Source organism: Pseudophryne corroboree, chromosome 3 (genome assembly GCF_028390025.1).
Source record: "Pseudophryne corroboree isolate aPseCor3 chromosome 3, aPseCor3.hap2, whole genome shotgun sequence".
Classification (NCBI taxonomy): domain Eukaryota; kingdom Metazoa; phylum Chordata; class Amphibia; order Anura; family Myobatrachidae; genus Pseudophryne; species Pseudophryne corroboree.
In genome coordinates, this window is record NC_086446.1 from 662,860,694 (window position 1) to 662,887,400 (window position 26,707).

The following is a 26,707-nucleotide window of genomic DNA, read 5'->3' on the forward strand; positions in this document are numbered from 1 at the left end:
TCCTTATGGCTATGCAGAGTTGCATGCATTCCAGTCTCATCTCTTTATGACTATGCAGAGTTTAAGGCATTCCAGTCACATCTCCTTATAGCTATGCAGAGTTGCATGCATTCCAGTCTCATCTCTTTATGACTATGCAGAGTTGCATGCATTCCAGTCACATCTCTTTATGACTATGCAGAGTTGCATGCATTCCAGTCACATCTCCTTATGGCTATGCAGAGTTGCATGCATTCCAGTCACATCTCTTTATGGCTATGCAGAGTTGCATGCATTCCAGTCACATCTCTTTATGGCTATGCAGAGTTGCATGCATTCCAGTCACATCTCTTTATGACTATGCAGAGTTGCATGCATTCCAGTCACATCTCCTTATGGCTATGCAGAGTTGCATGCATTCCAGTCTCATCTCTTTATGACTATGCAGAGTTTCAGGCATTCCAGTCACATCTCCTTATAGCTATGCAGAGTTGCATGCATTCCAGTCACATCTCTTTATGACTATGCAGAGTTGCATGCATTCCAGTCACATCTCTTTATGACTATGCAGAGTTGCATGCATTCCAGTCACATCTCTTTATGACTATGCAGAGTTGCATGCATTCCAGTCACATCTCCTTATGGCTATGCAGAGTTGCATGCATTCCAGTCACATCTCTTTATGGCTATGCAGTGTTGCATGCATTCCAGTCACATCTCTTTATGACTATGCAGAGTTGCATGCATTCCAGTCACATCTCCTTATGGCTATGCAGAGTTGCATGCATTCCAGTCACATCTCTTTATGGCTATGCAGAGTTGCATGCATTCCAGTCACATCTCCTTATGGCTATGCAGAGTTGCATGCATTCCAGTCTCATCTCTTTATGACTATGCAGAGTTGCAGGCATTCCAGTCACATCTCCTTATGGCTATGCAGAGTTGCATGCATTCCAGTCACATCTCTTTATGGCTATGCAGAGTTGCATGCATTCCAGTCACATCTCCTTATGGCTATGCAGAGTTGCATGCATTCCAGTCTCATCTCTTTATGACTATGCAGAGTTTAAGGCATTCCAGTCACATCTCCTTATAGCTATGCAGAGTTGCATGCATTCCAGTCTCATCTCTTTATGACTATGCAGAGTTGCATGCATTCCAGTCACATCTCTTTATGACTATGCAGAGTTGCATGCATTCCAGTCACATCTCCTTATGGCTATGCAGAGTTGCATGCATTCCAGTCACATCTCCTTATGGCTATGCAGAGTTGCATGCATTCCAGTCTCATCTCTTTATGACTATACAGAGTTGCAGGCATTCCAGTCACATCTCCACCTATGACTATGCAGAATTGCAGGCATTCCAGTCACATCTCCACTTATGACTATGCAGAATTGCATGCATTCCAGTCACATCTCTTTATGGCTATGCAGAGTTGCATGCATTCCAATCACATCTCCTTATGGCTATTCAGAGTTGCATGCATTCCAGTCTCATATCTTTATGACTATGCAGAGTTGCAGGCATTCCAGTCACATCTCCTTATGGCTATGCAGAGTTGCATGCATTCCAGTCACATCTCTTTATGGCTATGCAGAGTTGCATGCATTCCAGTCACATCTCTTTATGGCTATGCAGAGTTGCATGCATTCCAGTCACATCTCCTTATGGCTATGCAGAGTTGCATGCATTCCAGTCTCATCTCTTTATGACTATGCATAGTTTCAGGCATTCCAGTCACATCTCCTTATAGCTATGCAGAGTTGCATGCATTCCAGTCTCATCTCTTTATGACTTTGCAGAGTTGCATGCATTCCAGTCACATCTCTTTATGACTATGCAGAGTTGCATGCATTCCAGTCACATCTCCTTATGGCTATGCAGAGTTGCATGCATTCCAGTCACATCTCTTTATGGCTATGCAGTGTTGCATGCATTCCAGTCACATCTCTTTATGACTATGCAGAGTTGCATGCATTCCAGTCACATCTCCTTATGGCTATGCAGAGTTGCATGCATTCCAGTCACATCTCTTTATGGCTATGCAGAGTTGCATGCATTCCAGTCACATCTCCTTATGGCTATGCAGAGTTGCATGCATTCCAGTCTCATCTCTTTATGACTATGCAGAGTTGCAGGCATTCCAGTCACATCTCCTTATGGCTATGCAGAGTTGCATGCATTCCAGTCACATCTCTTTATGGCTATGCAGAGTTGCATGCATTCCAGTCACATCTCCTTATGGCTATGCAGAGTTGCATGCATTCCAGTCTCATCTCTTTATGACTATGCAGAGTTTAAGGCATTCCAGTCACATCTCCTTATAGCTATGCAGAGTTGCATGCATTCCAGTCTCATCTCTTTATGACTATGCAGAGTTGCATGCATTCCAGTCACATCTCTTTATGACTATGCAGAGTTGCATGCATTCCAGTCACATCTCCTTATGGCTATGCAGAGTTGCATGCATTCCAGTCACATCTCTTTATGGCTATGCAGAGTTGCATGCATTCCAGTCACATCTCCTTATGGCTATGCAGAGTTGCATGCATTCCAGTCTCATCTCTTTATGACTATGCAGAGTTGCAGGCATTCCAGTCACATCTCCTTATGGCTATGCAGAGTTGCATGCATTCCAGTCACATCTCTTTATGGCTATGCAGAGTTGCATGCATTCCAGTCACATCTCTTTATGGCTATGCAGAGTTGCATGCATTCCAGTCACATCTCCTTATGGCTATGCAGAGTTGCATGCATTCCAGTCTCATCTCTTTATGACTATGCAGAGTTTAAGGCATTCCAGTCACATCTCCTTATAGCTATGCAGAGTTGCATGCATTCCAGTCTCATCTCTTTATGACTATGCAGAGTTGCATGCATTCCAGTCACATATCTTTATGACTATGCAGAGTTGCATGCATTCCAGTCACATCTCCTTATGGCTATGCAGAGTTGCATGCATTCCAGTCACATCTCTTTATGGCTATGCAGTGTTGCATGCATTCCAGTCACATCTCTTTATGACTATGCAGAGTTGCATGCATTCCAGTCACATCTCCTTATGGCTATGCAGAGTTGCATGCATTCCAGTCACATCTCTTTATGGCTATGCAGAGTTGCATGCATTCCAGTCACATCTCTTTATGGCTATGCAGAGTTGCATGCATTCCAGTCACATCTCTTTATGACTATGCAGAGTTGCATGCATTCCAGTCACATCTCCTTATGGCTATGCAGAGTTGCATGCATTCCAGTCTCATCTCTTTATGACTATGCAGAGTTTCAGGCATTCCAGTCACATCTCCTTATAGCTATGCAGAGTTGCATGCATTCCAGTCTCATCTCTTTATGACTATGCAGAGTTGCATGCATTCCAGTCACATCTCTTTATGGCTATGCAGAGTTGCATTCATTCAAATCACATCTCCACTTATGGCTACAGTCATATCTCCTTATGGCTCTGCAGAGTTGGGCAACAGAGTAGCTGTGGGGGTTATCCAGAGATGGACGCAGATCGTTGCATCCACAGCAATATCTGCGTCCATTTACTCACATGCTGATGGCTGCCCAACACAGGGCAAGGCCGCCCAACATGTGCGGCGCCGCCTCACGATGCGTCCACAATTTAATTGCGAACACATCAATTTGTGGTCGACCTCTGCCTGTTGCTGCGCATGACGTCACGCTGCCGCCCCCGAAAATGCTTGTGACACACTGCCGTTTTGGCCGCCATGCCTGCAAAACTCCAAAACGCCACCACCTGAACGCCTATCGCTGACAATCACCTTACGGCTGCATCCTTCCAGGATGCAGCTGCAAGGAGAAGGTTCAGGCTCGCGCACTGAGGCCAGTGCGCATGCGCAGACCAGATGGATGCGCCCGCTGCATACAGACGTGTAGCTGCGTCCATCTCTGAATCGCCCCCTATATATCTGTTTCCAGTGTATCTTTTGCACCTAGTATAGGGTAGGTGCAAATGGCCACTGATGATGACTAGCAACAAACCAAGAGGGTCATTCCGACCTGATCGCATGCTGCCGTTTTTCGCAGCGCAGCGATCAGGTCACTACTGCGCATGCGTATGCACCGCAATGCGCAGGCGCGTCGCTCGGGTACAAAGCGGATCGCTGCTGTGTGTTGGGTTTTACTAAGAATCTATTCGCACAGCCGATCGCAAGATTGACAGGAAGAAGGCGTTTATGGGTGTCAACTGACCGTTTTCAGGGAGTGGTTGGAAAAACGCAGGCGTGTCCAGGCGTTTGCAGGGCGGGTGTCTGACGTCAATTCCGGGACCGGACAGGCTGAAGTGATCGCAGCGGCTGAGTAAGTTCAGACCTACTCAGAAACTGCACAAACTATTTTTGTAGTGATCGGCTGCACAGGCGTTCGCCTTGCAAAGCTAAAATACACTCCCCAGTGGGCGGCGACTATGCGTTTGCACGGCTGCAAAAAGTAGCTAGTGAGCGATCAACTCGGAATGAACCCCCAAGTGTACAACTCTTCATTCGGACGAATATATGCATTTTTTTTTAAATCTAAGATAAGGTGGAGAGAGATAAAGTACTAATCAGCTTCTGTCATTTTATAGGCTGTGTTTGAAACAATAGTTAGGAGCTGATTGGTTGGTACTTATCTTTCTCCAAACTTTGATAGTCTCCTCCTAAGCATATTTACATATTAGAAAATATTGTTTCTCTTATGTCCTAGAGGATGCTGGGGTCCACATTAGTACCATGGGATATAGACGGGTCCACCAGGAGCCATTGGCACTTTAAGAGTTTGAGAGTGTGGGCTGGCTCCTCCCTCTATGCCCCTCCTACCAGACTCAGTTTAGAAAATGACCCGGAGGAGCCGGTCACAGCTAGGGGAGCTCCATAGGAGTTTCTTTCGTTTTTATTTTTTATTTTAAAAGAGTTTAGGCACAGGGAGGCTGCTGGCAACAGCCTCCCTGCTTCGTGGGACTAAGGGGGGGAGTAGTGTCCACCCTAACTGGTCCGAGCCACTATCTCCGCTGACAGGACACTGAGCTCCTGAGGGGACAGATCGATCGCCGCCACAGTAGATTGCTCACCCCAGCATCTTGCCGCCAACCCCCTTACAGAGCCAGACTTCAGTGGCGAGTTACTCACCGGCCTCCCTGGCAAGCGGGAAGCCAGTGTGAAGATGGCAGCAACATGGTAGGGAGCGCAGTACTAACTGCGCTCCGGGGCTCAGTGGTACATGGTGCGGCGCTGTGAGGGGTGCCCTGAGCCAGCGCCTACACCCTAAACTGGCCACACAGCCTGTCGGGGATCCTGGATCACCGCCAGCAATATACCTCAGACCAGTATAATTTCAAACAAGAGTGGGAGCTAGTGCCAAAATAGGGGGCGGAGCTTCTCAGAGCGGACCCAGCAGCGTTCAGCGCCATCTTTCCTGCACTGCAGCTATCTGTACGGTAGAAGGGGGGAGGCGGTGTAATAGACTGTGTAACCTATTAAGGTACACAGTTGGCCCTGGTAAAGGGTGTCCTTTATCTTTGGAAGTGCTGTGTGTGGGTTGGCTCCAAACTCTGTGTCTCTCTTGGCATACTTAGGGGGAAAACTCTGTCTGCATTTCCCTGTGTGTGTGTGGGTGCTTGTTTGCTCACAATAAGAACCATGTCTAGTGACTCTGTCATATGCTGCAGAGGATATGTCCTCTCAGGATGATCCCATTCCATGTAATCAGTATTGCACTGTTTTAGCACAGATTCCTATAAGAGAACCGAGTGGTTATCCTCTATTAAAAGTATGATTTCTCAAATTTCTACTAGGGTAGCACAAAATGAAACTGCAACTCAGGTTTTGCAGAACTCTATGGTTGTTTGGCCAGATTGACACTACGCTCAAATCCATATACACGGCGTTGGGGGCGATATTACGGCCTACCATTGCCTGTGCATGGATTTCTAAGGCTGTAGTAAAGTGGTCTGGCACGTTACATGAGGCATTGGATACAATGGATAAAAGTGACGTTGAATTGTTCTTACGTAACATATAGGATTCTGCGGGATTTATGGTGGAATCCATGAAAGACCTTGGTTCGATGGCTGCAGGGATTTCTTTCATGTCTGTTTTAGCTCGTAGAGGACTCTGGCTGCGCCAATGGTCTGCTGACACGGAATCCAGGAGAGGTGTGGAGAACCTACCCTACACAGGTCAGGCTCTTTTTGGGGAAGCGCTAGATGCGTGGATTTCCACGGCAACTGCGGATAAGTCACCTTTTCTTCCATCAGCTGCGCCTGCTACGAAGAAACCTTTTTCTTCAGCTACGTCACAGTCCTTTCGGACGCCTAAAACAAGAAGGAACAAGCAGCCAAACACCTTCTTTAGAGGAGGTCGGGCAAAATCCAAAAAACCTGCTACTGCAGGCTCCAATGACCAGAAGCCTGCTTCTGGTACATCAAAATCCTCCGCATGACGGTGGACAGCACAGCCTGGAGGAAGGACTGATGGGGGCGAGGCTAAAGAGGTTCAGCCACGTTTGGGTGGCGTCCGGCCTGGACCCCTGGGTGCAGGTTATTGTGTCCCAGGGGTACAGGCTGGAGTATCAAGACCACCCGCATCACCGATTCTTCAAATCAGGCTTACCAGCTTTGCTGGCAGACAGGGCTATCCTACAGGAAGCCATCCAACAATTGGTAGGGTCACAAGTTATTGTCCCAGTTCCACCTCATATGCAAAACAAGGGTTACTACTCGAACCTTTTCGTGGTACTGAAGCCGGATGGTTTGGTCAGGCCAATTTTGAATTTGAAATCGTTAAAACCCCTATCTAAGGGAGTTCAAATTCAAAATGGAATCTCTGAGAGCGGTGATCTCAGGTCTGGAAGCGGGAGAGTTCATGGTTTCCCTGGATATCAGGGATGCGTACCTCCACATTCCAATTTGGCAGGTCCATCAGGCTTATCTCCGATTCTCACTGTTAGACAGTCACTTTCAGTTCCAGGCATTGTCATTCGGTCTCTCCACGGCACCGAGGGTGTTCACCAAGGTGATGGCAGAGATGATGGTTCTCCTGCGCAGGCAGCGTGTGAACATAATTCCGTATTGGGACAATCTGCTGATAAAGGCAGTGTCCAGGGAGAAGTTGTTGCAGTCCATTGCTCTGACGACTCGACTGCTCAGGAATCACGGTTTGATCCTGAACCTTCCAAAATCGAATTTGGAGCCGAAGGAGATTGCCCTTCCTGGGGATGATCCTCGACACGGAAGTGCAGAGGGTGTTTCTTCCACTGGAGAAAGCGTTAGTGATACAATCCATGGTCCGGGATGTCTTGAAGCCTGCCCGGGTATCGGTTCATCAGTGCATTCGCCTTCTGGGGAATATGGTTGCCTCCTACGAGGCTCTACAGTACGGAAGATTCCATGCTCGACCCTTCCAGCTGGATCTCCTAAACAAATGGTTGGGATCTCATCTTCACATGCACCAGAGGATACGTCTCTCACCGAGTGCAAGGATTTCGCTCCTCTGGTGGCTGCAAATGCTTCACCTTCTGGAGGGCTGCAGGTTCGGAATTCAGAACTGTATCCTTCTGACCACGGATGCAAGTCTCAGAGGTTGGGGAGCAGTCACCCAGGGGGAAACCTTCCAAGGAAGGTGGTCAAATCAGGAAGCCGTTCTTCCAATAAACATTCTGGAATTAAGAGCCGTGTACAACGGTCTTCTCCAATCGGCTCATCTTCTACAAGATCGGGCCATTTAAGTACAGTCGGACAATGTAACGACGGTGGCCTACTTAAACCGACAGAGCGGTACAAAGAGCCGAGCTGCAATGTCAGAGGTGACAAGAATCCTTCTCTGGGCAGAAAGGCACGCATTGGCGATGTCAGCGATCTTCCTCCCAGGAGTGGACAACTGGGAAGCAGACTTCCTCAGCAGACACGATCTCTATCCAGGAGAATGGGGCCTCCATCCAGAGGTGTTCGCAGACATGACCAGTCGTTGGGGCGTGCCTCAAATAGACATGATGACCTCACGTCTCAACAAGAAGCTTCGGAGGTACTGTTCCTGGTCTGGAGACCCTCAAGCAGTGGCGGTGGATGCCCTGGTAACTCCATGGGTGTTCAAGTCAGTATACGTGTTCCCCCACTTCCACTCATTCCAAGAATTCTAAAGTTCATAAAGAGAACAAGGGTTCAGGAAATTCTCATTGCTCCGGACTGGCCAAGGCGAGCTTGGTACACGGATCTTCTGGGTCTACTGCTAGAAGGACCGTGGCCTCTTCCTCTTCGCGAGGACCTTCTGCAGCAGGGGCCGTTCGCTTATCAGGACTTACCGCGGCTACGTTTGATGGCATGGCGGTTGAACGCCAGATCTTAGCCCGAAAGGGTATTCCAAGCAAGGTTATTCCTACGCTGATACAGGCTAGGAAAGGGGTAACATCTAAACATTACCATCACATTTGGAAAAAATATGTGTCTTGGTGTGAATCCAAGAAATTTCCTACGGTGGAGTTTCAACTTGGACGTTTTCTCCTCTTCCTGCAAGCAGGTGTGGATATGGGTCTGCGTTTGGGATACATAAAGGTCCAGATTTCGGCCTTATCCATTTTCTTCCAGAAACAATTGGCTGCCCTCCCTGAGGTTCAGACCTTTTTGAAAGGGGTTCTGCACATCCAGCCTTCCTTTGTTTCGCCGACGGCACCCTGGGATCTTAACGTGGTGTTGCAGTTCCTGCAATCGGATTGGTTTAAGCCTTTACAGGAGGCTGAGGTTAAGTTTCTCACGTGGAAGGCTGTCACTTTGTTGGCCTTAGCTTCTGCTCGACATGTGTCGGAATTGGGGGCCTTGTCCTGTAAAAGCCCCTACTTAATTTTCCATGAGGATAGAGCTGAGCTCAGGACGCGTCAGTTCCTTCCAAAGGTTGTGTCGGCTTTTCATATCAACCAACCTATTGTGGTGCCAGTTGCTACTGACTTCTCAATTGCATCAAAGTCCTTGGATGTTATGAGGGCTTTGAGATTCTATGTGAAGAGGATTGCTCGTCACAGAAAATCGGACTCTCTGTTTGTGCTGTATGATCCCAAGAAAATTGGGTGTCCTGCTTCAAAGCAAACAATTTCTCGCTGGATCAGGTTCACTACCCAGCATGTATATTCTATGGCAGGATTGCTGTGTCCGAAATCGGTTAAGGCCCACTCTACTCGTAAGGTGGTGCCTTCCTGGGCGGCTGCCCGGGGTGTCTCGGCTTTACAGCTTTGCCTAGCGTCTACTTGGTCAGTGTCGAACACGTTTGCTAAGTTCTACAAGTTCGATACTTTGGCCTCTGAGGACCTAATGTTTGGTCAATCAGTTCTGCAGGAGCCTTCGCGCTCTCCCTCCTGTTCTGGGAGCTTTGGTACATCCCCATGGTACTAATGTGGACCCAGCATCCTCTAGGACGTAAGAGAAAATAGGATTTTAATTACCTACCAGTAAATCCTTTTCTCGTAGTCCGTAGAGGATGCTGGGCACCCGCCCAGTGCTTCGTTATTCTGCAATGGTTATCTGGTTCAGTACGACTTTGTTCTTCTTAGTTGCGTACTGCCTTGTTACTTGGTTAAGTATTGTTTCAGCTGTTGCTGAGTTTTAAGCTAGTTAACTTGGTTTGCCTTATATGTGTGTGCTGGTATGAATCTCGCCACTGTCTGTGTTTAATCCTTCTCCCGAAGATGTCCGTCTCCTCGGGCACAGTTTCTAGACTGAGTCTGGTAGGAGGGGCATAGAGGGAGGAGCCAGCCCACACTCTAAAACTCTTAAAGTGCCAGTGGCTCCTGGTGGACCAGTCTATACCCCATGGTACTAATGTGGACCCCAGCATCCTCTACGGACTACGAGAAAAGGATTTACCGGTAGGTAATTAAAATCCTATTATTGGTCAATGCAAACTTATGCACAACAGGTAGGACACGGGAACTAGTGATTTTCTATCATTCCATCATCTCCTGGGCCCAAGATGGTCTTTATTTATTTTGGATTAAGGTCACTGCATACCTCCCAACTTTGTCCTCATTGGAAGGACACACGCGCGGCAAAGCCACGCACACTCCCAAAAAATGGGCGTGGTCTATGAAAAGGGGGCGTGGCTTTGTGGGAGGACCCACGACCATGAGCCATGCCCCCGTTTTCGTCACTGAGGGGGCATGCCCAGCGCTCTGTGAGCCGCTGGCATGCCCCCTCTCCCTCTGACTCATGTGAATAGACGCTGTGCGCATGTGCACAGCTTCTATTCACCGCTGCTCTGCTAAGCAGGACAGCAAGAGACAGAGCCTCCCAACTGCCCCCCCACCGTGGGACACTGCGGCATGCGGGTGGGACTTCGGGACAGTCCCCAAAAAATGGGACTGTCCCGCGAAAAACGGGACAGTTGGGAGGTATGTCACTGCCATGCACCTGTCTCCATACCAGTGGTTCCCAAACTTACTTGAGTCCCGGTGCCCTAGAGTATCAACATTTCTTTCATGGCACCCCTAGGATAAAAGCTTTATATTGATAAATTTGGAAAATAATATTAAATTAAGTAAATTGTGCCTAGCTGTCATTCTTAGGGTCAGTAATGTGGTGGTGTACAGGTGTGCTTCTGATTGCCCACATGATTTATGGCTGACAGCACTGGTTTTGCCTATCACTTTGAACATAAATACATTGATTTGGTTCCGGACCACCAACCCGAAGCACCCCTGCAAAAGCCTTGCTGCACCCCAGGGTGCCTAGGCACAAAGTTTGGGAACCACTACTCTATACATAAGATTATCGAATTTAGTACTGAATGTAAAGCGCTACCAGCAATCCATGCTAGCGCAGTAGGTATGTCTTTCCAAAGACATCTTTCTATCCTAATTATGTTTCATTCATCATTTGTCTTCTCATTTTCCTGTTGTCATTTGTTGACAACTGCTGGTACACAGCTGTGGAACTACTGCCAGTACAGGGGGTGCTGAGTCTGACCCTGTGGGCCAGAGGCGACGGGGGCCTGGCAGTGTAAGCACAGCTCTACCAGTACCCAGGGCCGGCAACAGAAATTTTGGGGCCCGGTACATGTATTTCTCCGGGGCCCACCCGTCAACCTTTCTCAAGACACATGCACACAAATTATATATATATATATATATATATATATATATATAAAACACATACACAGTGAGGGTGCCAGGACGCTGGAGGAACTCACTACAGCTAGAGTACGTCGGTGGGCAGGGTCGGATCATGCCTTCAGGGGGCCCAGGGCACTTGAGACAGGGGGACCCTACCAGAATGCTGTGCCCGCTGCTGGTTTGGGGGCATGACCTAATCACATGAGGCATGGCCACGCCCCCCATATGCAAATTACAGGGGGCAGATTTTTTTTTTTGCAGATTTTGGTCCATCAACCAGTGTGATCTCGCTCCCCCTACACCCCAGCACAGGCAGAAGAGACTGCTGCTGCTGCTGCTAAGCGGCAGCATCCTCCTTCCACTTGCTGACTGGAGCACAATGCTGCTGTTGCTGGCAGGCCGGAGAGAGCTGCTCCAGCCGGGGAGCCCCCTAAAACTGTGAGGTCCAGGGTACTTACCCCCCCCTTCCTCCCTTCATCCAGCTCTGTCAGTGGGTCTGCGGGTGGCTGCTGTTGTCAAGGTGTGCCCAGCAGGAGGTCGATCATCTGCTCCTCGCCAACACAGTAGCAACAGCATGGAAGGATCCTTCATGCGCTGCGACGACGGCAGCACAGGAGGGATCACCAGACCAAGTGTAAGGGGGGGGCGCTGAAGGGAAATTGAGGCGTGGCCAGCTTATTGTTGTTGTTTTTTTACTTATTTGGCATGCGGAGGGGAGTAAAAGGTATTACTAGGCGCTCCAGCACCCGTGTTTTGTGCCCCTCTGAACCACGGGGCCCAGTGTAGCTGTCCTCTTTGACCCCCCCCCCCCCCCCCCCCCCCGTCGCCGGGCCTGCCAGTACCATATATGCTTGCAGAATAAGATCAAATTATGCTATACTTTGGCCCCTTGTTGTATATTAGGATTGGGTTCGGGATACCGGTGGTCAGCATGGCGACGCCTGGATCCCGGCAGGGGAGCGAGCGCAACGAAGCCCCTTACGGCCTTGCTGCGCTCGCCACACTACAGGCTCGGTAGCTCGCTGTGCTCACCACAGGTTCTATTCCCACTCTATAGGTGTTGTGGACACCCACGAGCGGGAATAGCCCTCGGTCCCCTGTCAGCGTTCTGGCGGGCGGTATCTTGGTGTCGGTATGCTGACCGCCGGGATCGTGACTACATCCCGTATATTATATAATTGTTGCCTCTTTTTCTTTTCTTCTTAATAAACAGTTTAAATTTGTTTTGAAAGAGAGAAAATACAAATATATAATGCATTCGTTATGTAGACAAAGTGTCATTTTCAGGGGCGTAAGAAACACTCCTCCTTCTGAAATTTAATACAATTACTCCTGGTTTATTCGTCAATCACTTCATAATTTCACTGAAAAAGAGAGGAACAGGAAAAAATATCCTGCGTAATATCTTTCTTAATAATTATTTAAAAACATTACAATCACACTTATGTAATACGTTAAAAATCCAGCATATAATGACATAAACATCAGTTAGTACACATTACTCATTTCCTGCTGCCTGCTGGATATAGGACAGAAAATGAGCATCTAACAGTCAAAGACAAATCTATCCCACTTACATCTGATTCTGCATTCGGTAGAAGAGAAGGGGTGGCAATCAAAATCCAGTGTTTGGCAAACTGTGTTTCTGTTTGGAAGGAATTGCTTTCCCCATCAATGCCAGGATTGGGCTGCATTATTGCATGCTTCTTTCTGATGGCTGCTTATATGGCTGATGACTTTTTCCTGTTGCGTACACCAGGAAGGGGAAACTCTGTGTCTGCAACTGAACTCCTTTGGGCATCCATCCACTACACATGCACAAACTACAGCTGTCCATTGCGCATGCGCTGTAACCAGGCTTGGACTGGCCCACAGGGGTACAGGGGAAACCACTGGTAGGCCTCACTGCCTTGGGGGCCCTCCTCCTCTAGGGATCAGGTTCTAGACTGTGCACTTGAATTATATATTATACATATGTTACCTTATACTGCACAGGATTATGATGTATTCTCTACAGTACAGTACATTGCTGTCATTAATCTGGCACATTATCATGCATGCACTAGCATTACTATATAAAATAACAAGGAGTCCAGACCAGGTACTCTATAATGGTTAGCCAAACCTCTGTGGTGGCTGGCAACACCCCCTTTGGAGGCTGGCCAAACCTCTAATCATGGGCCCCTACCACTGCATACCCCCGGTGGGCCCTTCATGCTCCAGTCCGACACTAGCTGTAACCTATTATCAAATGGATAACTGGTTATGGCTACTTACAATGACAAGTCATGTTGCAATGTCAGCAATGCCGCTACAATTTAATTGCTCCCTTCTGATGGCAAGTCCCAGAAGTAAATACTGTGTAACACACTGCAGAAGAACAGTATGGTGGCCACCTATGAGCATTGGCTGGACCCTCTTATGTTTAGATAAGCCCTCCGCTTTGCTCTTTCCAGAAGGCACCCCTGCCCACCCCAGTGCCCCAGATTTTCTAGGGGCCCAGCATGGCAGCATTCCACTACTGCAGTCCACTTCTGTCTCATTTGCTACAATATGCAAATGAGACAGAGGGCCTGAGTTAGAGTTGTACGCAAACCCAAGGGTTTATTACAGTTGTGATGATGGTAGGACTGCGCCTGCACAGGACCCAGCAGCATTGCGCAGGCGCCGAGCAGCATTGCTGAAAACTGGGAGTGCCAAGGCCATTGTCTGCATTTTCCCACGCAGATTTACTGGCCTTCGCTACGGATGTGGGATGGCCATCTGAGTTCAGATAGCCGATGTTCTTGCGAGTGATCCGATACTGCATCCAGGGACGCAGCAGCAGATCACACAAGCATGCAGGAGGCATCTATTAACACTCCTACCGCTTTAGCATATTGTTCACAGTTTGGACGCAGCTGCTGTGTTCACTGCGTCCATTTCTGAATCCCCCCAAATGTCATCACATTCATCCGCACTGTAAAAGTGAAAAAAGATAGACAATGGCACTGTGTATATGGACAAGGAAAGAGACTGCTTTGTATAAGCTTCTTTACTTAGTAGTATTTAAAGTTAATGTGATAATGTTACCTATGTCATTTTAGATGACACACACAGTGGAGGCATCATTTTTGTGTGTTTTTACAATATTAAGCCTTGTTTATTTCTTAGTGACTATCTTCATTATGGTGCCTTATGCCTCCGTGATGTCTCCAGATTCAATTGAATTGTCTTGAATATTGTCTCAGTATACAAAGTGGTTCGCTCATTTATTGTCAGTGACAAGTGCTCTATAAATAAGCAGACATGTTATGCCCTGTTTATCGTTCTTTTTCAGGAATTCTTTCCATCTGTAGAAACCATTCCTGTGCTTTACCCTCAGAGGGATCCCATCAGCCACCAGGAAGAGGAACATGAAGAGAGAGAGACTCTCCCATCGTTATATTCAGAGAACCTGACATTGTCTGCAGCAAATCCGGGGTAAGAATTGGAAGAGCTGCGGATTGATTTTTAAGAACAGGAAAATTATTTACTGGACGAGTTATTTCTTGCCATGTTTTAGTGGATATGCCATAAACTTCTAGACACTTTTGCTGGCCCATTTGTGCCACACTTTGGACAAAGATGTCCATTTCCCATAAATCCTAGTATTTTAGGGTATTTCCTCTTTTCATGTCCTGCTCATCCAGGATATCTTTACTTTTTAGTGGGTGGGGAATGAGAAGATGCATGTGTAGCCAATTAGTTAATTGGAATATTACACAGGCTGATCTTATAAGACAGAGGCCCAATTACCCTTTAAAATGTCCATACATTACCCTTAATCTTAATAATAAATTAAGACAATACATTTAATAATAACATAGCAGAGATTTTAGTATAAGTTTAATGTTTGAATTGCTGCAGGTATCTTTAGATTATTATTATTATTATTATTATTATTCTGTATTTGTTTTATCATAAAAGTATGTGATTTATTGTGATAATTGGGGGTCATTCCGAGTTGATCGCTCGCTAGCTGTTTTTAGCAGCCATGCAAAAGCTATGCCGCCTCCCACTGGGAGTGTATTATAGCTTAGCAGAAGTGCGAACGAATGGATCGCAGAGCGGCTACAAAATAATGTTGTGCAGTTTCAGAGTAGCTTCAGACCTACTCAGCGCTTGCGATGACTTCAGACTGTTCAGTTCCTGTTTTGACGTCACGAACACGCCCTGTGTTCTCCCAGCCACGCCTGCGTTTTTCCTGGCAAGCTTGCGTTTTTCTGAACACTCCCTGAAAACGGTCAGTTGACACCCAGAAACGCCCACTTCATGTCAATCACTCTGCGGCAATCAGTGCGACTGAAAAGCTTCGCTAGACCCTGTGTGAAACTACATCGGCCGTTGTGAAAGTACGTCGCGCGTGCGCATTGCATCGCATACGCATGTGCAGAAGTGCGGTTTTTTTGCATCATCGCTGCACAGCGAACATTTTCTGCTAGCGATCAACTCGGAATGACCCCCATTTTACAGACAGGTAAAGATGTGTCCTCTTACATCATTGCTCCGTGAGCGTCAAGTTGTTACACATAACACTTGAGTGCCGTGTGACTTAGTAGCGCTGAGTGTCTTTTTTTTTTTCTGTGATCATGTGCCTTAGACGCAAAGTAATGCAATAGTTCTGTTGATTAAAATGATATGCAGCATGTCTATATTCTGTGTGTGATTGCGATTGTATTTGCATACAAAATGCTATGCTACAGTGTATTGATGGAAAACATTGTAATGTGGCATTTCGGATGCAGATAGAGAACGTAGGCATGCTGTATATCATTTTAATCAGCAGAAGCTGCTTGTGCGTCCTATTACATTACTTTGTGTCTAAGGCGCATTTTTGCGGCAAAAAAACCCCGCAAAAAAGATGCCTGGCACTACCAGGTCCCACTACGGCATGGCGTGACTTCAAGGACTGTTTAGCGTGACTACAGCAAGGATGTAAGAGGACACATCTATATTTACCTTTAATTTCCTGCTGATAAAAATAAGGTCTCTCTTATGTCACAAAGATACATTATTTTAAAGTCATCTCAATGTCAAGCAACCCTTTACAGAGCCACAAATTGGGGCATTGGATATACAATGTACCACGGACAATGCCAAACAAACCATTGCCCTCAGGATGTGCACTGTACCTAAGAATTTGTGTTTTGATGATGTTATATGTTACAATGACAGAGAAATCAACACAGCCTCTGATCATTATGGTGGTAAAAATATGTTGATGTAATAGACGATTGTAAATGCCTGTTGCCCGCTTATCACTGACAAATATTGGTATCAGACTTGCCATACTGCACACTGACAGGTTAAAGATCTACATATCATCTCACGTTACATAGTTTCCGTCATTGGAAGCCACAGCAATTGCCTGATCATAGAGTCGGCGGTACCAGAAAGACAACATGGAACTAGGCCAGTTATTCAAAGCTGCTAGAGGTAGCGTGTGGTGAATGTAACAGCCGATATTAGAAAAGTCGAAGCCCATAAAACAAAATACTGCCTCCACCATGCCATTCCCCTGGCATAGTGAGAATGAGTCCCCTGCACCTGTGACTGCCAGCTCTCATCAGGCCACAGCGGTGGTACCAAGAGCAGGCGAGTAGCTAGAAACATGACTTGCTTTTCCTTGCACCTGACCTGATCATGACTCACAATAAGATACTAGCGTATTCTACCCATCATTTGGTGGGTTGAAGGGTCTCTCTTGCCCCAACATTTAACATGGCCACACATCCCCACCATCCCTTCTCTCCATCTCCCACAATGTGTGAAGGTAGCACACGCGGGGGTAGGGGGAGATACAGACCATCTACGGTTATTATATAGATACTGTGTTTCTGCAATGGATTATGCAGTAACATTTGTGAAAGATTATTGGGTTGGAGGCCTGAGGGCCACAGATATGCTATAAAAAACCACATGGCGTAATTTTGTATTTACACACAATCCTATGACACTCCACAGAACTTTGCTATTTTACATTTAGCAGGCATTCATAATTGCCCTGAAAAACTAGTTACAATTGGCTCTGTAACGCAAATCACTCACTGTTTCCGTGCAATTTTCTGTGATTACAAGTGGAAAGCTGCAGAGGTCATGACTATCTCTAGTTTGGCCATTGTTGAGTCTCTGGGGACAATACCTCGTAACTTGTTTATCTTGGAAATAAATAGTACAGTGTTTTTTCAGCATGAAAACCTATTTCCCTCTGTTCAGTGATCCCTTCTCTTCCCCAGGAGCGTCTCTTTCCAGCGTAGTGTTTGGGAAGAAGGACAGCTGCTTCCTGCCCTTCCGCAGACTGATCTTTATATAGAGGGCCTGGAATATAAAGAATCTGGGAGCAGCTCACGGCCTGGCACCATCAGGTACCATTCATATATGCATGGCTAGCAGCACAGCTCTGGGGGAGACGTGTGCGCCTCATATGTAACAGCTGCGAGCTTACACTGAACTATTTACAGCAAAAAGCTTTTTATTATTCTTTACCCCAAAGCGGGGGACATAGTCTGAGCTTGTCCTGTTGCCTGACTGCTTCCGGGTGTTACATATGCTGCTGAGCGCCAAGCACGAGTCATGTGCAGACTTGCTAAATCCTTTTCTGTCTTCATCTAGGATTAGTATTAACGCTCAACAAGCAATATATTTCATTCAGCACACACCTATAAAATGAGCTACAAAAGAGTTATGCCAAACATATATTAGTAATAAAAGTGATAATACATACTCTTCTTTGGCACATATTTTGTACTGTTTGTTTACTTTTATTATTCGTATTATTATACTTTAGTTGTGCAGTACAATTCTGTAATGTGTTAGATGAAATTAGAGAACGAAACTAGCAAACATAAACCGTCAAAAAAAAGTATAGCGGAACTTAAATCAATCCGGTGACATCAATCCTGTGATAATGGTGTACCCCATATTAAAATACATGTTACGTCCGACATTATTGTATGTCACCTTAAGAAAAAAATTGTACATATCGCAAGAACTAATTGAATCACTGGGCCAATCAAGCCTCATGCCTCATGCCTCAGTGAAATCTCTAGTTCCAGGTGAATAGATAGCCTGTATGCAGCCTCTTACCAAAACGTCTGCTTCCACTAATTGTAGGCGGCATGTGAAACAATGGAAAGCTGTCTAAGAATAATAATACAAGGGAAAGAACGATAAACAGGGCTAATTAGAGACACATTGCACACTGAACCGATTTACAGTGAAGAAGAGGCAGTTCTGCTAGTTGGAGGTTTCCTTGTTGAGTTTGGAGCTTGCTGCACATTCTTTGCATGCTGATCAATGCTGAGCTAAGTGTGGCAGGCTTGCGTTGCTTTTGGAAATGTTTTTTACTTGCCTCTATTCCCTCTGTTTGGCATGAGTCCAGCATGGTTGTGGTATTTTCCTACTTTCCTTATCTGGGCATGCAGGTCTCATTCATATGCAGTAGTAGTAGTAACGTGCTATCATTTTACAAATCTCCAACAATTTTGAATGCATGTGTAGTCTTCCTAAAGCAGTAGTCATTGTTGCTGTGCAGATTACTTTACAGTTTGCTTTTTTTGGCAATATTTGCCATTTTTTTCTTACAAGTTTGCATTGTGCTATTTTTCTTTATTTTAATGCTCATCCAATCTACTAATATGTAGACTTTTATGCAAGTGAGGCATGTATAAGGATATCTAGGGCCTGATTATCAGTCGGACGCAAGTGGAAATGCAGATGAATCTCATGGATATCTGCAAACTGCGCATGCACCGTAGAAAGCATTCAGTGACTGCTCATGCGCTTCGCAGTGCGTACGCATACGGATGGAGATTAGCCCATCCCTTCGCAGACCACACTTTCCAAGCAATGGGCATTTGTGGATGATAACTGGGTGGCGACCATGAGATTGCAAGGAACTAATCCATCTCGAGGCAATGTCCTGGGAATGTCACAGGCATCGTCCCACAGCTGATGCTCTTTTGCGGAGTGTGGTCGGAGATGGGGCGCCTGATTCATGCTGACTTTTTGCACCTAGCGTTGGATGGGTGTAAATCCCAATACTGGTGATGGTGACTGTGGATGGAAAAAACAGTGGCTGGGCTGGCCTTCCGCATGCAGATGCATGGATACTTAGCATTCATAGGCGGATGCTTACATTAGGATATGGTGGTAAGCAGGCCGCAGTAGCAGCGTTTCTATCCGACTTACAATCAGGCCCCTAGAATTCAGTCAGATTCTGTAAATGGGGTAAAATAAAGCATCGGATTGGTTGTTACTGCTTACAGCTCTATTTCTGCATGTTACCTTTACATATAAATGTCCCATTGTGTCTCTACCATGGGGTGCATGACCTGGTGGTGTCCCAAGATTCTGTTGCCCTTGGGTTCTGCCTGTTGTGTTTGGTTTAAGGTTCTTTCTGTGCCTCTGCCCTATTACCCCGTGTTTTGCTCACCCAGAATTTGAGGAAGACTGAATGATTTAAACCATTTACCTTGTTAACTGCAGTGTCTTCTCTGATGAAGAGTCCCGTGAAGAGGAATTTGGAGCATCACAAGACATAGGACTTGTTGGGGTACTCAGAGAATGGGGACAGCAAGTGTTGCCAGAGAAAATCTCCACGATGTCAGATGGGGAAAATCGGGAGTCAGTGTGGAAGCCATGGACAGACCCTTCTGCTGAAGAAACTCTTCCAGTGATTAATAATGCTTGTAATGTGCAAGCACAAGGAAAGCTGGCAGCATGTACAGATTTATTGGGCACACAAGATCTAAACCCAGACGCTGTTGTAGCCTCAGTGACTCCATTTAACAACAATTCTACTTTAGAACAGGGTGACTGTAAACTTCTGGACCCAAGTATTCAGCTCCTGACTGCCAAACCCCAGCTAATTCCAGAACCCTTACAGTTATTCTCAAGAATTGCAGAAACTCAGCAGCCGGACACAATGCTGAAGAAGCCAGACAACACCTGTAACCAGACAGAAGGAGATTCCAGGGATAGTATTACTGATGCAGGAGAATCGCAAGCATTGTGGAACAGTAAATCTTTGGCCACAGATGGTGTGAGCAGCCAGTTAGGGAGTCAGGGCAATATAATCTTTCCTTTTACAACAGATGGGAGCTTAGACAGGAATATAGATAAACTCCCCATTCCACATACACTGGTACCAGGGAGCCATCTCTACAGCAGGGAAACCCCCATAGTTGAAAGCTTTGAGCCAAGTCTGGTGGTGTCAGACCTCAGTTCCCTTAGTGATAATCTTGTTACATCACTACTTAATCAACAGTCTGTTCAGCAGGCTGCAGAGAAAGAAAGTCTCCTGGCACAGATGGACAAGACTACAGCCTATCACAGTTCTGCTACTATGCCATCAGAGAATTCAAATCTGGACATTAAGGATTGCTCTGATGACAGGAGCCAAAAAGTTGCTTTCAAAGAGGTGACTCCAGTTGAAAACATTCAAGTTGAGAGCACAAGTCAGTCACCCAATGCTGACTATGACCTGCTGAAGAATTTCAGGGCAGAATGTGAAGATTTTAGCAATAATGATATAGTCAACCATGAACCTAAAATAGAGGAATTTAAAAACAGCTCTGACCCTCTAATTCCTTTCAATGTCTTGGACACAGAAAGCTTCCAAATTCCAGGAACACATCAAAAAGTGAAAGTGCTATGTACACCTAATGTCATCACTGAAAATGTAAGTGATCCAAGTGGAGACAGAAGCCTAGATATTGGTATTGTCCCATACATGTACACAGACAGCGATGTACACATTAACATGATCGATGATCGAGGTGGTCATAAAGAAAGACAAGGGTGTGTTGAAACTACTACAGCTCTTTCAGAAGACTCACCACACAATTTGCAGGTGGTTACTTCAGGTGATCAAGAAAAAGTAATTAGTCAAACTGATGATATTATGCCACCAATAAGGGACAGTAAAGCTCAAACCAGTGTGAAGAACTTACTATTGGAAGATGTAGCAAACTTTAGTTTCGATACAATGAGAATTAATCTGGCAATACCGGGTGCAGAAGAGGAGGCATGCACTTCTCCATCCATTAGTGAGAATGAGCAAGCTCCTAAAAGTCAAAGTGTCCTCCAGTATAATAGCGAGAACGAGCTGACTCCCCTGTGTCTGAAAGCGGTCATCCCTCAGCAGTCTAACAGCATGGACTTTGCAGCAGAAGAGAAGAGCAATAGTGCAGAGGACATTGCTAATGCTGTACAGAGCACCAGTCAAGGGAAACTTGCAAGCGACAATGTAGGATCACCTGCACTTCAGAAAAAACCTGCAGAGACTGATATAAAAAACACTTTATCTGTTTCTGCTTCTGTAAATTTGGGACACTCCCTTGCCACACACACTTCACTGGATGAGCAGTCTAAGTCATTAAGTGGAATATCTGAAACAAGAGAAGAGGTCAAGCTTCCACCTCCACAGACAGCTCCTTATTCACCTTTCCTCAGGCAAGGCTCTGCTATGGACTATGAAACCAGAGAAATCCAAAGTGAGACTGGCATGACTTTAAATGCATCACATCAGACACAAAGCAGTGACATTAGCTGTAAGCTACAATTATCTGTCCTGTCTGATTTGGAGAGCGTGAACCATAACCCAGAATGCAGCACGGGACAGCCATTCAAGGTTCAGCTCAAGCAGGATGTCTCTGTCTTAACTTCAGAACACTTAAAGTTAATTAATGTATGTAAAAACCTGGAAGGCAGGTCTACAAAGGAGGAAGAGGTTCCCTTGATCACATTGAGTCAGCAAGAGAAAGCGTCCTCAAAAAACACACCCTGCCTAACCCCTGACAATATTCTCTGTCCTGGCAGAGTTCCGGAGGAGAAACTGCTTGCTGCCAACCTGCAGGAGCATCCTGCATCAGACTCTACTGTCACAGGAAATAAAATGGACAAGCCAATATCTAAAACTTGCAAGAACACTGATAATAAATTGTATGCCAATGGAATGGAAGTTCCAGATGCCTCAGGATTACAGAAGGAAATAACTGTGCCATGCAGTGAGTCAGATGTAAGTAGCTTAATTCCAGAAGAGAACCAGTCACGGAGGTTGCTGAAAGAAGGTCAGAGTAGTAAATATTTTGGACAGTCTCAAGAATCATATAATGCTGCCAATGCTGGGATCCCAACCATCCAACCTCAGCTTGAAGTACCAGCAGTTGCATGCACCCAGCCTCAAGTACCTGTAGATATATTCACTCTGCCTCAAGTACCTGAAGATACATGCACAGGGCTTCCAGTACCAACAGATGGATGCACCCAGCCTCAAGTACCTGTAGATTTGTGTTTCCAGCCTCACTTACCAACAGATACCTGCACAGAGATTCAAGTACCAGCAGATACATCCACTCCGCCTCAAGTACCAGCAGGTACATGCATAGATCCTCAAGTAGATATTTGCACCCAGCCTTCAGCATCTGTAGGCACATGCACAGACCTTAATATACCAGCTGATGCATGCAAAACACTGGATATGTCTCAAAAAGGTAGCACTGCAAAGACAGATAGCAATTATGAAATCCATGTGAGCAGTGCTAGTGATGTAGCAGCAATGCTTCCAAGTCTTGATGTATATTGTAAAAAAGGCAATGGAACAAATATTCCTTGTTTAAGCTTAGATTCTGAATTAATGCAAATTCCCCCATTGACAACACCAGCCGAGGACTTTCGATCACAGCAAGAGACCTCAAGTGTTCCTCTCCCTCATGGAAATCCTGAGAACAATGTGAGTCCAATCATTTGTCCAGAGGATGAAGCAGTAGAATGTGTTGACCTTCAATGTGGAAAATCAGACATAAAAGAAAGCCTTTCCACCAATGATTTACCTGTAGAGACTGTTGAGAAAACTCACAAAGATCAAGTGCAGGTGTTGTCTATACCCCACATTAAGTCCTTTGATATCAAAACCTTGACTAATACTGTGGAAGACTCAATACAGAATAATTGTAATATTCAACCTGTACAACCTCTGGTTGATATTCAGAGCTGTTACAGTAAAGGTATGGGGCAGCTTAGCCATGGGAATAAGTCCAAAGAAATGAAGCAGGATGAACAGGCAAATACATGCACTGCTGTGACTCCTTTAGTAGAGAAACTCAAGCCTCCAGACCCATCTGATGATTCCGGTATAGTTGTGGGAGGACAGAACCCCTTATCTGACTCTGTGTCTACTACAACTGTAACTAAAGTACATTCCCAACCCATAGAGATAGAAACAAATGAGAACACGGCGAGCAATAAAGACATTACTGAATATTCTGCAAATAATCTGGATGTGCAAAGTGCAGAATCAGCATATCCATCAGTAATTGATGGGCAGAAAGATACTGTACACAGCACTCAGGTGGATAGGAATGTTGCAGTACAGACACACGTTAATAGCCGGCATTCAGAAACAGAGCCTGATTCTAAGCCAGAGGAAGCATGTGATATTCTGCATCATGATATGCACAAGGAAATACACCCTCAGGAGAAACATCCTGAGATGACTATTGAAGGGATACCTGACATTAGCTCTGAAGAGACCCACAGTTCTCACACAGATGAGATGATCGGGACCCCAACAGACAGGGAAATTGTACAACAATTGAGCATTTTAGCTGATATCATATCTATTACAGAGAGCGATTCATCTTCCCAAGTAACACATGCATTGAATACAGTACCTGTGCAGCGAGCAACCTCACAGGAGGACCTGCAAGTAAATACTACTCTTCCTCAACTAGAGAAAGCTTGTAATGAAACAGAAACATCCAATGTAACTACTGCTACAGGCATCGACTCCACACTGACACCTGCATCCTTGGATCTTCCCCAAGAGAAAGATAGCAACTTTGAAGAAATGCCAATAACGCCACAAAACAACAGCAAAGAATTTGTTTCTGGTCATGAAAATCTTGCACTTGAAGATACAGAAATGAAAGCATCTGAAACAATAGTAGAAAGACCTGACTTTACTGCCAAAGCAATTGGGGATGTTCCTGAAGTTAAAGAGACAGCAATAGTATCCGATCAATTAAATCCAACCCATAAGAAGATGGATATGCCGTCTGAGATGTCATGTTTCATGGTTAAGGAAACAGAAATCCTATCTGACGAGCCACATTTTACTGCAGAAGAGACAAATAATCCATTTCTCTCCATAAGCCCTAATACTGATGACTTGGCAAGTTTGGCACAGCCTGAAACTCCTGTTGAGACATATAGTACACAAGACACTGTTCATACACAAGTGGTTGATGATAAATCTTATCTTCTATCTGCAGCAGCAGAACTATTACAGAAAGGGACTCAACTTCAGCACATGGAATTATCAACAAACATAAAGCAAGCTAACCCTATCTATGAACAATTAGGACATGACTCCGGCGAAGACAGGGAGTCTTCTGTACCTTTTCCAGCTCCAGATCCAGAAGTATTGAGTTCTGACCCCGGTTCTTCCAGACCTGCTAATGACAAGTTGGTTTCTCCTCCAAGTGAACCAGCACTTTCCTCTGTGGTCATCAGAAGCCCAACTTTTCCAGCAACGGACTCTTTTAGTTTCACCCAGAAACTGCGCAGTGTCCTCCACTCTGACCGGTCATTTACCAAAAAATCTGTGACCCCTACCTCTCCTGAGCCACTGGTACTCCCCTGCAGTCCCATGCTGTTTGCAAAAGGATCAATCAATGAAAGGTATTGTGGTAATTTTATCTTTTAAAGAAGTGTATTGGAAATTGTAGTTCTCATGTTAAGAACTCTCAGCTCCACAAATCTGAGTCAAAAAGAGGACAGTTAGGGCCTGACGCAGAGCTGGGTGATGCCTGTGTGTGGTCCATGTCTTGCATGATCTCACACTACGTATACTCTATACAAAGCACCAAATGTATCAAGCTGTCTAAAGAGTGGAGAAATGGACAAGTGGAGAAGTTGCCCATCCTTGTGCCTATAATTGATCAAATACATGCTATAAAATTATAGGTAGAAACTAATTGGTTGGTATGGGCCACTTATCCACTCTTTACAAGGTTTGATTCATCTCCCCCTAGGTCAGACGTACACATTCAATCACATCTCCTCTAACCACGACACAGGCTTAACTAGGCTTTAAATGGGCATTCTCACATAGTTCACAGAGGATGGTACCCCTCAGGTGAGTGCAGAGCCCTTTGCCACTAATGTGTAAAGAATCAAGCAACCCATTAAATTGGGGAACTCCTGAAAGTGATACTGCACAGACCCTCATTAAGTGTGTTTATGGATTGGATGGCAATGCAACTCATCTGATAATCTACTCATACTTCAATACTAATAAATTAGATGGTATTTTAAAACATTTTATATCCTTAATTTCTATACTTACACCACCACAGATACACCGCTATATATAGCATTATAGTTCATTCACAATAGGTGACCGCTCAACATGATCCCTCCCTTTCTAACACACCGTTTTATTTATTGATAGTTTCCTGTAAGGATATGTTGTATTTACACAGTTAGTGGTACATTTACTAGGATGGGAGTTCTATTTAAGATGGGATGTTGCCCATAACAACCAATCAGATTCTACTTCTCATTTATCTAGCACCTTCCAGAATATAATACCTGGATTCTTATTGATTGCTATGGGCAACATCCCATCTTAAATAGAACTCCCATCTAAGTAAATTTACCCCTTAGTGTTTTACAGATGGAGCTAGCGTTATCTTTGCTGGCTGAGGAGCAGGCGTGCACTCCTAGCGTGAGTAGGCGTTCCGTCCGCCTAGTCACGCTTCCCATTCAGTGCGTCTATTTCAGGGTGCGTGGACGGAGACGCTCTCTATTAAAGTGAATGGGGAGTGTCTACGTCCGGGCGCACGTGCCCGTCCTGACGGAGACACTCACAGTTACTAGGCGCGCCTAGTCACACAAAGAGCCTGGATAACGGAGAATCCATCTGTATGTGTTGATTGTGGGGACATTCTATACTGTTTCTTTAAAGGTGCTTTTTTTTAGAAATCATGTATTCAGCACAATTCCAACAAAATATACAGTATGGTGCCTCCGAACCTCCTACAGGTGTGTCCTCCTACAATATTGTGGCATTTGCGCCAGACAGCCCTTCTTGGTGCCCCAGGTCCCGTGCGACTCAGCTTGCACCAAACATTTCTTAGTGGTTGGTTTTTTTATCCAAAAATGTGTCCTGTGTCGCAATTGTATGTGACAAACCATTTAATTAACTTGATATGCAACATTTGTATATCTGTGTGCGGCTGAGTCTGAATCTGTATATTAAATGTACGATGCAGCGGCCACGTTTTTTTTTCACGCCATGGTCTGTTTTGCTTCTAAATTTACAGAGTCAGACGCAAATAAATACTGTATATACAAGTGTCGCACATCATATTAACCAGTGCAGTCCCATGAAGTGGCATGTGATATCTGTTTGTGACTAAGGGGACATTTTACTAAGTAGTGATAAGAGCGGAGATGTGAGCCAGTGGAGAAGTTGCCCCATCAATCAATCAGCTCTGTATCATTTTATAGTGTGCAAATTATAGATGTTACTTCAGTGCTGATTGGTTGCCATGGGCACTTCTCTACTGGCTCGCTTCTCCACTCTTATCACTGCTTAGTAAAT

At 45.4% G+C, this 26,707-nt stretch overlaps 1 protein-coding gene across 5 annotated transcripts in view; it reads left to right on the forward strand.

The window, feature by feature from the left end:
- The window catches only part of TACC2 (transforming acidic coiled-coil containing protein 2), a 310,387-nt gene that overhangs the window by 119,782 nt on the left and 163,898 nt on the right, over positions 1-26,707 (forward strand). For 4 of the 5 annotated variants that reach the window (XM_063961851.1, XM_063961853.1, XM_063961855.1 and 1 more), the window contains exons 4-6: positions 14,396-14,538; positions 17,334-17,462; positions 19,585-24,780. In XM_063961851.1, the coding sequence (XP_063817921.1) occupies positions 14,396-14,538; positions 17,334-17,462; positions 19,585-24,780 (5,468 nt within the window). The remainder of the gene's footprint in view (positions 1-14,395; positions 14,539-17,333; positions 17,463-19,584; positions 24,781-26,707) is intronic. The other variant, XM_063961854.1, reaches the window with a different exon arrangement.